The sequence below is a fragment of the Barbus barbus genome (genome assembly GCF_936440315.1).
Source record: "Barbus barbus genome assembly, chromosome: 48".
NCBI lineage: Eukaryota > Metazoa > Chordata > Actinopteri > Cypriniformes > Cyprinidae > Barbus > Barbus barbus.
Genome location: NC_136726.1, coordinates 19,137,442 through 19,149,568, shown reverse-complemented (window position 1 = coordinate 19,149,568; position 12,127 = coordinate 19,137,442). Strand labels below are relative to the sequence as shown.

Sequence of the window (12,127 nt, the reverse complement as noted above, 5' to 3'; positions counted from 1 at the left end):
GTCAGTTTTGTTCTTAAACTACAGCTAAATATAGATCACAGCAATATTTGATGTCAGTATTTTTTAACTGAGAGTTTCCATTCTGTACAGATATCATTGTGGGTGTAAAAATCTTACTGTTTAAACCTGACGCAAGAAAATCTGCCAAGAAACTGAGCCGATAAAACAACAAAGAGCTTCCTGTGGGTGGGTTTCCATGCATGGGCTAGAATGACTGACAGGAGAGCATTCATGACATCATGCTGGAAAAATGCACACAAGTGCTTTCACTTTCAGAGAAGAAATTCACGCTCACAGTGATCCGTCATATCATAGCCCCAAACTAAACTATACACACAAAAACATCTCGAAGTCAGGCAAAACAGGATTTGAGAAGCTGCAAGTCTCAAAAACTAGAGAGCATTTTTGGCACACTGTATGTTTTGAGTAGGCCTAGGCTGTTGATGGATTTATTGATTGACAGGTCTTACTCAATGTCGGTCATGAGTGATCCGGGAAGTCTGATCTGGGCTGACAGGTGCTGTGAGTTCCTGGAAAGCAGCGACTGACTAATAACCAAACTCTCCGATTACACTCTGGTTTTCTGCGGGAAGTGACCTAGTGGTTTCAAGTCAATGAAAGCAGCCTCACTCAAACCGCCTGCACATCTGCGTACGAGGTGTTTGACATTCAACCAGAAGAGATTTTGATGATGCCAGCCTTTCCTTGACAAAGCTAAAAGCTCAGTGCTGTTACAAATGATGCCAATAGAAATGAGACATTTAGTAGTTAAAAACCCTTGTTATTGTTTTTATACATGCCGTATATATCAAACAATATTTTATATTATAATTTATACTTTTATAATAATTGTATATGTAATATATACTACCGTTCAGAAGTTGGTCAGAAAGATTGTTTAATGATTTTGAAAGAAGTGTCTTTTTATTTGATCAAACAGTAATATTGTAAAATATTAAAATTTTCTATTTTAATGTATTTAAAATGTAATTTATTGCTTGTGTCACACGATCCTTCAGAAATCATACTAACATGCTGATTTGATTCTCAAGAAATAGATCTGATTATTATCAATATCAAAAACAGTTGAGCCGTTTAGTATTTTTGTGGAAACCATGATACATCTTTTTCATGATTCTGTGATGAATGGAAAGTTCAAAACATTTAAACATTTCTGAAAGTCACTTTGGATCAATTTAATGCAGCTTTAATAAAAACTTACAATAATAAAATAAAATTTACTAACCTCAAACTATAATCAATGTGCACTTATAAGCAAGCAAATTTCAGACGTTCAAAAATACTTTAGACAAAGGGATAAACAAAACAGCAAGTAAAACTTTATTGGTCATAACACACATTTAAAAAAAACTATTCATAGGCTTCTTCACCAGCTGAATCTTAATGATCTCATCTACAGAAAAGATAGAATTAAAAAGCTATATATAAAATCCAATGAAGATGTGTGACTAAACAGAGTGTGTGAATTCAGCAGAGCATGAGGGTCTACTCTCATTTATACCTATATGTTTCCGAAAATAATATCTGCAAAAAAGCAGAAGTTTCATTTTTGCGATTACAGTTACAGAAATAGTTCCATCTGAGTTACTTAGAACTGAATAGCAATTTTAAATATAGAAATTAAAAACTCATTGACATCAGAGTTCTCATGAAATGAGATCATCTTCCTGGTCATGTGCAGACTTGAGAAAAGTGCTCTCTAAAGCAGTTCAAGCTGAAGTCCTCAGACATCCATGCTCTCTTTCTGAGCGCTGTGAGAGTTCTCCAGCTGTGTCTCTGGCGTGGACAGGTGTTCCAGTTCATATCGGCCGTTTTGGTCGGCCGGGCGAACTTCTGTAGAGGTTTTCTTGTGCTCCAGGATCTGCTGAATCTGATGGCTGGCATAGTCAGGCTTGCTGGTGAGGGGACACTGTGGCACCTCAATGCAAAAGATATCTGCCACCATGTAGGGTCTGAGCCAGCCGACCAACGGTGTGCTGCCAGGGGTGTAGTGGGTCTCCTTGTGGTAGAAAAGAAGGCCATCCACCTAGAAGAGAGGAACACAGTTTGAGTTCATCTATGCCAGGGCTCAACAGTATGAGAGTTTCACTCGCATATGCAACCAAAAATAGACGTGCAAACTATAAAATGTATTTAGGAGCATGTAAAAAAAAAAGTCCTTAAAAAGTCTAAGATATAACGTTTCTGCAGCTTTAAATAGGAATATAAGTAATTCCATAATTAATCAGTGCTGTCAAACAATTAATCCCAATTAAATCGCATCAAAAATAAAAGTTTTTCTTTGATACAGGTGCATCTAAAAAAATTAGAATATCATGAAAAAGTTATTTTGTTTGGTAACTTATTTCAAAAAGTGAAACGTTCATATTTTATAGATTCATTACATGTAAAGTAAAACATTTCAAAAGTTTTTTTGTTTTAATTTCATGACCTTACAGTTCATGAAAGTCAAAATCCAGTATCTCAAAATATTAGAATATTTCCTAAGATCAATCAAAAAAAAGTATTTGCAAAACAGAGAAGTTTAAGCTCTTTAAAGTATGTTCATTTCTGCACTCAATACTTGGCCGGGGCTCCTTCAGCACAAACTCCAGCATCAGTGAAGTGTGGCATGGAAGCGATCGGCCTGTGGCTCTGCTGAGGCACTATTGAGCCTTCAGCTCGTCTGTATTGTTGGATTGACTGTTTCTCATCTTTCTCTTGAAAATATCCCATAGATTCCATATGAGATTCAGGTCAGACATGTTGGCTGGCCAATCAAGCACAGTAATATCATGGTCAGTAAATCACTTGGAAGTGATTTTGGCAGTGTGGGCAGGTGCTAAAGTCCTACTGGAAAAGCAAATCAGCATCTCCATAAAGCTTGTCAGCAGATGGAAGCATAAAGTGCTCCAAAATCTCCTGGTAGACGGCTGCATTGACTCTGGACTTGATAAAACACAATGGACCAACACCAGCAGACGTCACGGCACCCCAAATCATCACTGATTTCATAAACTTCACACTGGACTTAAAGCAGCTTGGATTCTGTGCCTCTCCAGTCTTACTTCAGACTCCAGACCTAGATTTCCAAATGAAATGCAAAATTTACTCTTATCTGAAAAGAGGACTTTGGACCACTGAACAACAGTCCAGATCTTTTTCTCCACAGCTCAGGTAAGATGCTTCTGACGTTGTCTCTGGTTCAGAAGTGGCTTGGTAGCCCTTTTCCTGAAGACGTCTGAGCGTGATGACTCTTGATGCACTGACTCCAGCTTCAGTCCACTCTTCTAAGTGTTTAAATCAGCTTTGCTTGACAGTATTCTCATGCTTGCGGTGATCCCTGTTGCTTGTGCACCTTTTCCTACCAAAATTCTTCCTTCCAGTCAACTTTGCATTTAATATGCTTTGATACAGCACTCTGTAAACAGCCACACCTTTCAGTAATGACCCTCTGTGACTTACGCTCTTTGTGGAGGGCGTCAATGTTAGGGTTAGTCTTCTGGATCATTGCCAAGTCAGCAGTCTTCCCCATTATTGTGGTTTCAAAGAACAATAGATACCCAGAATTTATACTGTAGGGATGGTCATTTATTGAAACTCAAATGTAAATATTCTAATATTTTGAGATACTGGATTTTTGACTTTCATGAGCTGTAAGGTCTAATCAAAATTAAAACAAAAAACGTTTGAAATGTTTTACTTTACATGTAATGAATCTAGTTCATGAAACTTATTTCACTTTTTGAAATAAGTTACCAAAAAAAAAGAACTTTCACGATATTCTATATATATATATTTTTACATGCACCTGTATGTGTACTGTGCATATTTGTTATGTATATATTAGTGTTGTCAAATGATTAATCGCATCCAAAATAAGATTGTTTACTCGATATAGGTTTGTGTACTGTGTATATTTATTATTTATACATAAAGACAAACACATACAGTACATATTGAAAATATTTACATGTATATATTTATAGTCATAATTTATATTATATAAAAAATTTATTTAATATAAAAACATTACATATTTTTCTTAAATATATACATGCATGTGTTTGTATATATACACAGTACACATGTATTATGTGAACAAAAACTTTTAATTATATAAAATATAAGTTAGATTAATATAGATATATACATGTAAATACATTTAAAAAATATATATTGTGTGTGCATTTATATATACATAATAAATATACACAGTACACACACATATTATGTAAACAAACTTTTATTTTGGATGCGATTAATCGCTTGACAGCACTATAATTATTAAATGCAGTTTGAAGCAGGAATATTTAAAATCAGTGCACTTTTCTAGTAAATTACATAATTCTGCTAGTAAAAGCCTCCTTGTATCCAGCTCAATCAGTGTTATTTTATAGACTTAGCATGTCAAATAATAGACGTTCTTACTGTAAAGTTGTACTCGTGTGCAAGAGCCGTCTGGATGGACTCTGTTGAACAGCTGATGCTGTTCAGACTCACAAACCGGAACTGCAGAGAGAGAGAACAGACCATTAACCACATACTTCAGCTCAAAGTTCAGCTTTGTTCACAGATGCAGCTATTTCACTCACTTACAGGATTAATCTTGGAAATTTCAGAAAGACCTTCAACCTCTTCCACTTTAGACTGCAGCCAGTAGAACCGGAACTCTGTCTGTAAAAATACATAAGTTTGTGCTTTTCATTGTAAGAAAAGAATTGTGCGCAAACAAATGAGAATTTTAATACCCAAGCATTTATGAAAATTAATTCCACATGCAAAGTGGTTAACATTTACATACAATATCATTCAAAAGTTATATTTGTGATGCAAAGTTGAATTTTCAGTCTTCAGTGTCACATGATCCTTCAGAAATCATTCTAATATGCTGATGCTCAAGAAACATTTATCATTATTAGTGTTGAAAACAGTTGTGCTGCTTAATATTTTTGTGGAACCTGATATTTTTTTCAGGATTCTTTGATAATAAGAAAGTTCAAAGAACAACATTTATGTGAAATAGCAATCTTTTGTCAAATTATATATGTCTTTACTGTCACTTTTCACCAATTGAATGTCTCCTCACTGAATACAAGTATTAATTTTCTTCAAAAAACAAAACAATTGACCCAAATTGAACAGCAATCATGATACATCTAACTAAATTTGTGATTGTTTTGGTGCAACAAATATAATAAGTATATTTCAGAGAAATTAATTATATAAAATGGTCCAAAAGTGTAGAATAAGTCTTTAAAGTTTATATAAATGTCATTAGAGGAAATGATCACTCACTGAGCAGTCATACACAGGATGTCCCCTCCAGCACATGACGTCCAGGATGTAGTATGTTCTGTCTACGTCACTGTAGATGCAGTCCAGGATGGTGTAATCTATATAAAACATATTTGTCACTTTATTTTCCGGTATGGTTCAGAACTGCATTACTCTAGCACACTCTAGTGTAAATAATCTGTAGGACAGATGCAGAGGTGCAGACCTTTCCCCAATGCAGAGTTGTGTCTGTTGCCGCCGGGAATAAGAGAAGGGAATCGATTGACACAGTAGCCACTTTTGGTGTAAGATGACGTGGATCCCTGAGGATAAAATAATAAACATTAAAATTAAACAGAAAATGATGCATCATATACACAACTGGTCAGAATTGTTGGTACCCATGTTAAATATGATCAAAGGTGGCTGTGAAAATAAATGTGCATTGTTAATCCTTTTGATCTTTTTTTTTTTTTTTTTTTTTAAATCACAAAAATCTAAGCTTTCATTGCAGAATAAGAATTTAAAATGGGGGGAAATATCATTATGAAATAAAAATTTTTTTTCTCATATACATGTTGGACTATTACTGGTACCCCTAAAAATTATATATCTATATAGAAAAATATCTCTGAAGTATATTCCCATTCATATTCACAATTTTGAGCACACCAGCGTGATTATGAACATGAAATTATCCAGACACGGCTTCCTGTTTCACAGAAATATAAATATAAAACAAAACAAAGGCCAAATTCCCTTAATCATCCATCACAATGAGAAAAACCAAAGAATATGTTTCTGACATGCAGCAAAAGATAATTGAGCTTCACAAATTAGTGAAGTGGCTTTACGAAAAGAGCTAGAGCAGTGAAAATCCCCATTTCCACCATCAGGGCAATAATTAAGAATTTCCAATCAACAGAAAATGTTACGAAACTGCCTGGAAGAGGACGTGTGTCTATATCGTCCTAATGCACGGTGAGGAGGAGAGTTTGAGTGGCTAAAAACTCTCCAAGGACCACAGCTGGAGAATTGCAGAAAATACTTGAATCTCGGGGTCAGAAAACCTTTAAAAAAAAAAAAATTGTCAAACAGCACCTACATCACCACATGTTGTTTGGGAGGGCTTCAAGAAAAAAAAAAAAACAGCTTTCACCAAAAAACAAACACCAGCATATTCAGTTATCAGACACGACTGGAACTTCAAATGGGACTGGCTTCTATGGTCAGATGTAACTACAAAAATGAGCTTTTTAGCAGCAAACACAAGATGGGTTTGGTGAACACAGGGATAAAAAGTACCCCATGTGTACAATTACATTTCTGCTGGAGGTCCTGGACATCTTGTTTAGACACATGGCATCATGGATTCTATCAAATACCAACAGATAAAAAAATGACTGACTCTGTTAGAAATCTTATAATGGGCCATGTTTGGATCTTCCAACCGAACAATAATCCAAACATAAACACAAAAATGGGTCACTGAGCACAAAACCAAGCTTCTGCTATGGCCATTCCAGTCCTCTGACCTGTAGAAAATGAGTGAGGTGAACTGAAGAGAAGAAGAACCAACATGGAGCTGTTAATCTGAAGGATCTGGAGTGATTCTGGATGAAGGAATGGTCTCTGACCTCTTGTCAGGTGTTCTCTAACCTCATCAGGCATTATAGGAGAAAACTCCTATACTATTTTGGCAAATGGAGGTTTCAAAAAGTATTGAATAAAAGGGTACCATTAATTGTGGCCAGTGTGTATTAGAGAAAAACATTTATTTCATCATGATATTTCACCCCATTTTAATTTCTTATTCTCCAATGAAAGGTTAGATTTTAGAGATCAAAAGGATTAACAATGCAGATTTATTTCTACAGCCTTCTTTGATCATATTTACCAAGGGTACCAACAATTCTGACCACGTGTGTACATATAAGCTTTGGGGTTGTTAAGATGTTTTTGAAAGAAGTCAAAGGCTACATTTATTTGATCAAAAATAAGCATAGTAAAAATTTAATGTTTTTACAGTTTAAATAATTTTGTATTTTAATATATTTTTTAAATGTAATTTATTCCTGTGACGCAAAGCTGAATTTTTAGCATCAGTTCAAAAGAACAGCATTTACTTGAAATTGAATCTTTTAACATTGTAAATGATTTTACTGTGATTTTTTATCAATTTATTGCATGCTTTCGGAATAAAAGTATTATTATTTTTTTTTTAATTCCTAAACCCAAACATTTGAACGTTAAGTGTATGTCTGATCTCATGATGGATGGAAAAAGATCCAAACCTTGGAGGCAACAACGAGGGAACGCTTTCCAACTGGACAAACCACCATCAGCCAATCAGAGCTCAGATCTGCAGGGATGTCCACCAACCACTCTGACAGCATCAGCTGGAGAACAGAAATATAACAGAAACATAAAATATACAACTTTTCTATTAAAAGACTTTTAATTATGTTCCCAGACAGCATTATAATGTCTCACTTTGGTAGTATTTTTATTATAAAATATTTGCATAAGTAGTATTTACTCATGCAAGTAACCACTTTACAAGGTATTAATAGTATCTTACAGTATTAATAGTATTTCTGCTTTATATAAGCATTTTCCACCCATTTTCTTTAACCCTTAGCAATACCCCCACTGATTTTATTACTGTACCTTTAAGACAGCTATATACAGTCACCGCCCACTTTATGAGGTTCAATTGCTTGGTAACACAAATTGCTAATCAGCCAATCACATGGCAGCAAGTCAATGCATTTAGGCATCTAGATGTGGTGAAGACGACTAGCTGAAGTTCAAACCGAGCATCAGAATGGGGATTTAAGTGACAGAAGCAGGTCATTTGTAACTCTAACGAGAGCAGTCTCAGTACTATGATACGGTCTAAATCCTGACTGGAATTCCTCACAAATACTATTTTTCTCTAAGAAGGAATATAATTGCGAGGATACTACCTTTTCTAGTATCTTTGACAGAAAAGGGAGATTTGAGATCGGTCTGTAATTAACAATCTTTGGGGTCAAGTTGTGTTTTTTTAATGAGAGGCTTAACAGCCAGTTTGAAGGTTTTGGGCACATATCCTAATGACAGTGATGAATTAATAATAGCTAAAAGAGGATCTATGAATTCTGGAAGCAGCTCTTTTAGTAGTTTAGCTGGAATAGGGTCTAACATACATGATGTTGGTTTAGATGATTTAACAAATTTATACAATTCTTCCTCTCCTATAGTAGAGAATGAGTGGAATTGTTCCTCAGGGGATCTATAGTGCACTATCTGATGTGATACTGTAGCTGACGGCTGCATGGTTATAATTTTATCTCTGATAGAATCGATCTTGGAAGTAAAGTAGTTCATAAAGTCATTGCTGCTGTGCTTTTGGGAAATGTCAACACCTGTTGATGCTTTATTTTTCGTTAATTTAGTGACTGTATTGAATAAATACTGGGGGTTATGTTTGTTTTCTTCTAGAAGAGACTAAAAGTAATCAGATCTAGCAGTTTTTAATCCTTTTCTATAGGATAGGGTATTTTCCCACCAGGGAAAGTTTTAGCTATATGGAGTTTACACAAGACTAGATAATGATCTGAGATATCATCGCTTTGCTGCAGAATTTCAACACCACTAACATCAATTCCATGTGATAGTATTAAATCTAGAGTATGATTTTGACAATGAGTAGGTCCGGAAACGTGTTGTCTAACCCCAATAGAGTTCAGAATGTCTATGAATGCTGATCCTAATGCATCTTTTTCATTATCGACATGGATATTAAAATTGCCAACAATTAAGACTTTATCTGCAGCCAGTACTAACTCAGATAGAAAATCAGCAAATTCTTTAATAAAGTCTGTGTGGTGCTCTGGTGGCCTGTATACAGTAGCCAGTACAAACATCACAGGGGATTTATCACTAACACGTGTTTCTCTAGATAATGTTATACGCAGCACCATAACTTCAAACGAGTTATACTTAAAGCCTGCCCTCCGGGAAATACTGAGAATATTGCTATAAATTGTAGCAACGCCTCCCCCTTTACCTTTTGGACGTGGCTCATTTTTATAGCAGTAATCTTGGGGGGTAGACTCATTTAAAGTAATGTATTCATCTGGTTTTAGCCATGTTTCTGTCAAACAGAGCAAATCTAGATTATTATCAGTGATCAAATCATTTACAAAAAGTGCTTTTGTAGAAAGGGACCCGATATTCAGTAAGCCAAGCTTTATCAATTGTTTCTCTGTATTGTAAACATTTTTTATTTGTTGAACATCAATTAAATTATTACTCTTAATTTGGTTTGGACGTTTTCTGTATTTTCTAGTTCGGGGAACAGACACAGTCTCTATAGTGTGATATCTGGGTGAAGGAGTCTCTATGTGCTGAGAATTAACTGACTTCTGTGACGTGAGGCGGCTAGCAGACGGTCAAAGTACAAACTCTAAGACTATGTGCCATATTTCTAGAGAGAAGAGCGGCACCACCCCAGGAGGGATGAACACCATCTCTTTTCAAAAGGTCAGGTCTGCCCCAAAAACTCATCCAATTGTCTATAAACATGCTATTCTGCGGGCACCACTTAAGACATCCAGCCATTGAGTGACGACAATCTGCTATGAATCTCATCGCCCCGGTAAACAGGGAGTGGACCAGAGCATATTACAGTGTCTGACATCGTGAAAAACGGAGCGAGAGAGTAATGAAAACGGATCGAGAAAAAATAAAAAAATAATAGGTGCGAATAGAAACGTGAATGGAACCGCGGGTTTTAAAAAGCGAACGATCAAATTAGATTAGTTTGATTGATAATACCAGAAATATGGTGGGAATTAAGTTATATATTATCACTTTAAACAACAGAGCATGAAAGTAAGGTAAAGATTCAATAAAAATGCGGAGCTACAAACGCAAACCTCTCAGGAGCACAACAGACAGGGACCTTGTTGAATCTATGCCACGAAGAATTAAGGCAGTTATGAAGGCAAAAGAGGGTCCAACCCGGTACTAGCAAGGTGTACCTAATAAAGTGGCCAGTGGGTGTGTATATATATATATATATGAGACTATCTGTCAATGTGTTTTCCAGCACTGATTTAAGTGTAAAAGTGGTGGATTTTATTGTAAAATATTATTTAAATCATATATAATTATAGAATTTGTTAAAAGGCATAATACAAGTTATTTATAGTTTCTTAAACCAAAAACTTAGCTACTGTACCTTTAAAAATCATTTTTAAAACTATGTCTAAGTGTTTTTAAGCACCTGGTTGGCATAATACTTTGGTAGCTTTTTCTTCTGCTCTATCTCCATCCCTTCTTCATCAGCGCTGTTCTCCAGCTGCCGCTGACTCTTCTTCTCTTCATCCTCCTCATCCTCGCTGTCAGCTCCAGTCCAGTCTCCATCAGCCAGCCGACGGGCGTGATTCACGTAGTTTAGCCTCTTCCTGCCAACATAATGTATTCTATCAGTGTCACTGCATCAAAATAACATGTTGAAGGTGGTTGATAACAGCTGCTCTTGTGTTCTAGTTGTGGTTGTGTAGTAAACTCACTCTTTCTGCAGCTCCAGGAACCTCCTGCGCCGTTCACTCTGCTCCAGAACACTGTATTTGCTCTTGTACTGGGCCAGGCGTGGATGGGGAGCAGAAGTGCTGTTTGGTTCTCTGGATACAGAGAAGCTGGAGGAGAGAGCCTGGGTCAGAGCCTCCATGATGGACCTGTGAAAACATACAGGAGTTTAAATCATTTATATGCCATGATAAGTGTATATAGACCATTAAGGAATTTCAAAAGCAAACAGAACCCATTTAAATTTCATATGCACAAACACCACGTACAGATAAACAGACTGCAGGCAGAGAGTGGCAGCAAACACGTGATCACAATCCCATCAGAGCTGCTCTTAAAATCCTTTACTCATGATTTAAAAGAGTAGGCCTAATATAAACAGAGAAAAACACAAACACCTACTTCTGCAGAGAAACACGTTCTTAGACGCAATGGCGCGCTGACGTCATCACGCCGCATCGCAGCCGACTAAAATTCATCGCTGAGTTTCACGGATTGGTTAAGAATTCATCTCAAAATCATTTGAAATAGTTCGATTTACCGCGACGAATCACAAATTACAACTCTGGTAAAAAATTACATACTGTAAAAACATGCTGCATTAGTTCGTATCCTTGAAAAAACTTTTTGTAATAAAAGCATTACAAAAAGAGGAAACAGTGAGACTAGCGGTCCACGTGTTGCCTATAAATTAGTCTAAATAATATTAATCATATTTTAAATCTTCACCTTGTACTTTCACTACCGTTCATAAGTTATTTTTATTATTATTAAATGTATAAATATTGACAGTCAACGCAATAAAATACATACACAACCAGCATACAAAACAGTAAATACCTAAACAATAGTAATAACAACAGAGAAAAACAAATAAATAATACTTACCATAAACATATTTTTAAATAAATTAAAATAAACTATAACTAAAATGAAAAAATTACACATAAAATGTGAACTTAAAAGAATACTCAGGAAGTAACCCTTACAACAAAGTCATTATATTTCTATCAATGCAGTTTATAAGTTATTTTGAGACATCACGTGGGATCTGTTAGTTCTCTCAGCGCTGATCAGGATGGACCAATCACGGCCGTTTGTGAAAGACACTCCTTCAGCGGATTTCAAACTAATAATTATTTAAAATTGTAATGGTTTATACGTTTTTGTGTACAAATTCCTCAAATAACCCCTAAATCCTGTCAATCAAAAAATAAATGTGTCTGAATGGCAGAACAGTGCAGTGTTTGTCATTCATTGTACACTATCT

General features: G+C 35.6%; 1 protein-coding gene across 2 annotated transcripts; it reads right to left on the bottom strand.

Annotated features, from left to right (window-relative positions):
• Positions 1–1,081: 1,081 nt before the first annotated feature.
• snupn (snurportin 1) lies at positions 1,082–11,879 on the bottom strand. 2 transcript variants are annotated; one of them, XM_079411551.1, is made up of 9 exons: positions 11,260–11,323; positions 10,842–11,006; positions 10,553–10,733; positions 7,572–7,676; positions 5,504–5,600; positions 5,299–5,396; positions 4,600–4,677; positions 4,432–4,512; positions 1,082–2,047 (listed from the first exon to the last, which is right to left on the bottom strand). In XM_079411551.1, the coding sequence occupies exons 2-9, from the start codon at positions 10,997–10,999 to the stop codon at positions 1,745–1,747; spliced, it is 1,101 nt and encodes a 366-aa protein (XP_079267677.1). In that variant the 5' UTR covers positions 11,000–11,006; positions 11,260–11,323; the 3' UTR covers positions 1,082–1,744. The 2 variants fall into 2 exon arrangements, with proteins under 2 accessions (XP_079267677.1, XP_079267678.1); XM_079411552.1 differs by having other exon boundaries at positions 1,177–2,047; positions 11,127–11,879.
• Between the last annotated feature and the right edge of the window lie 248 nt (positions 11,880–12,127).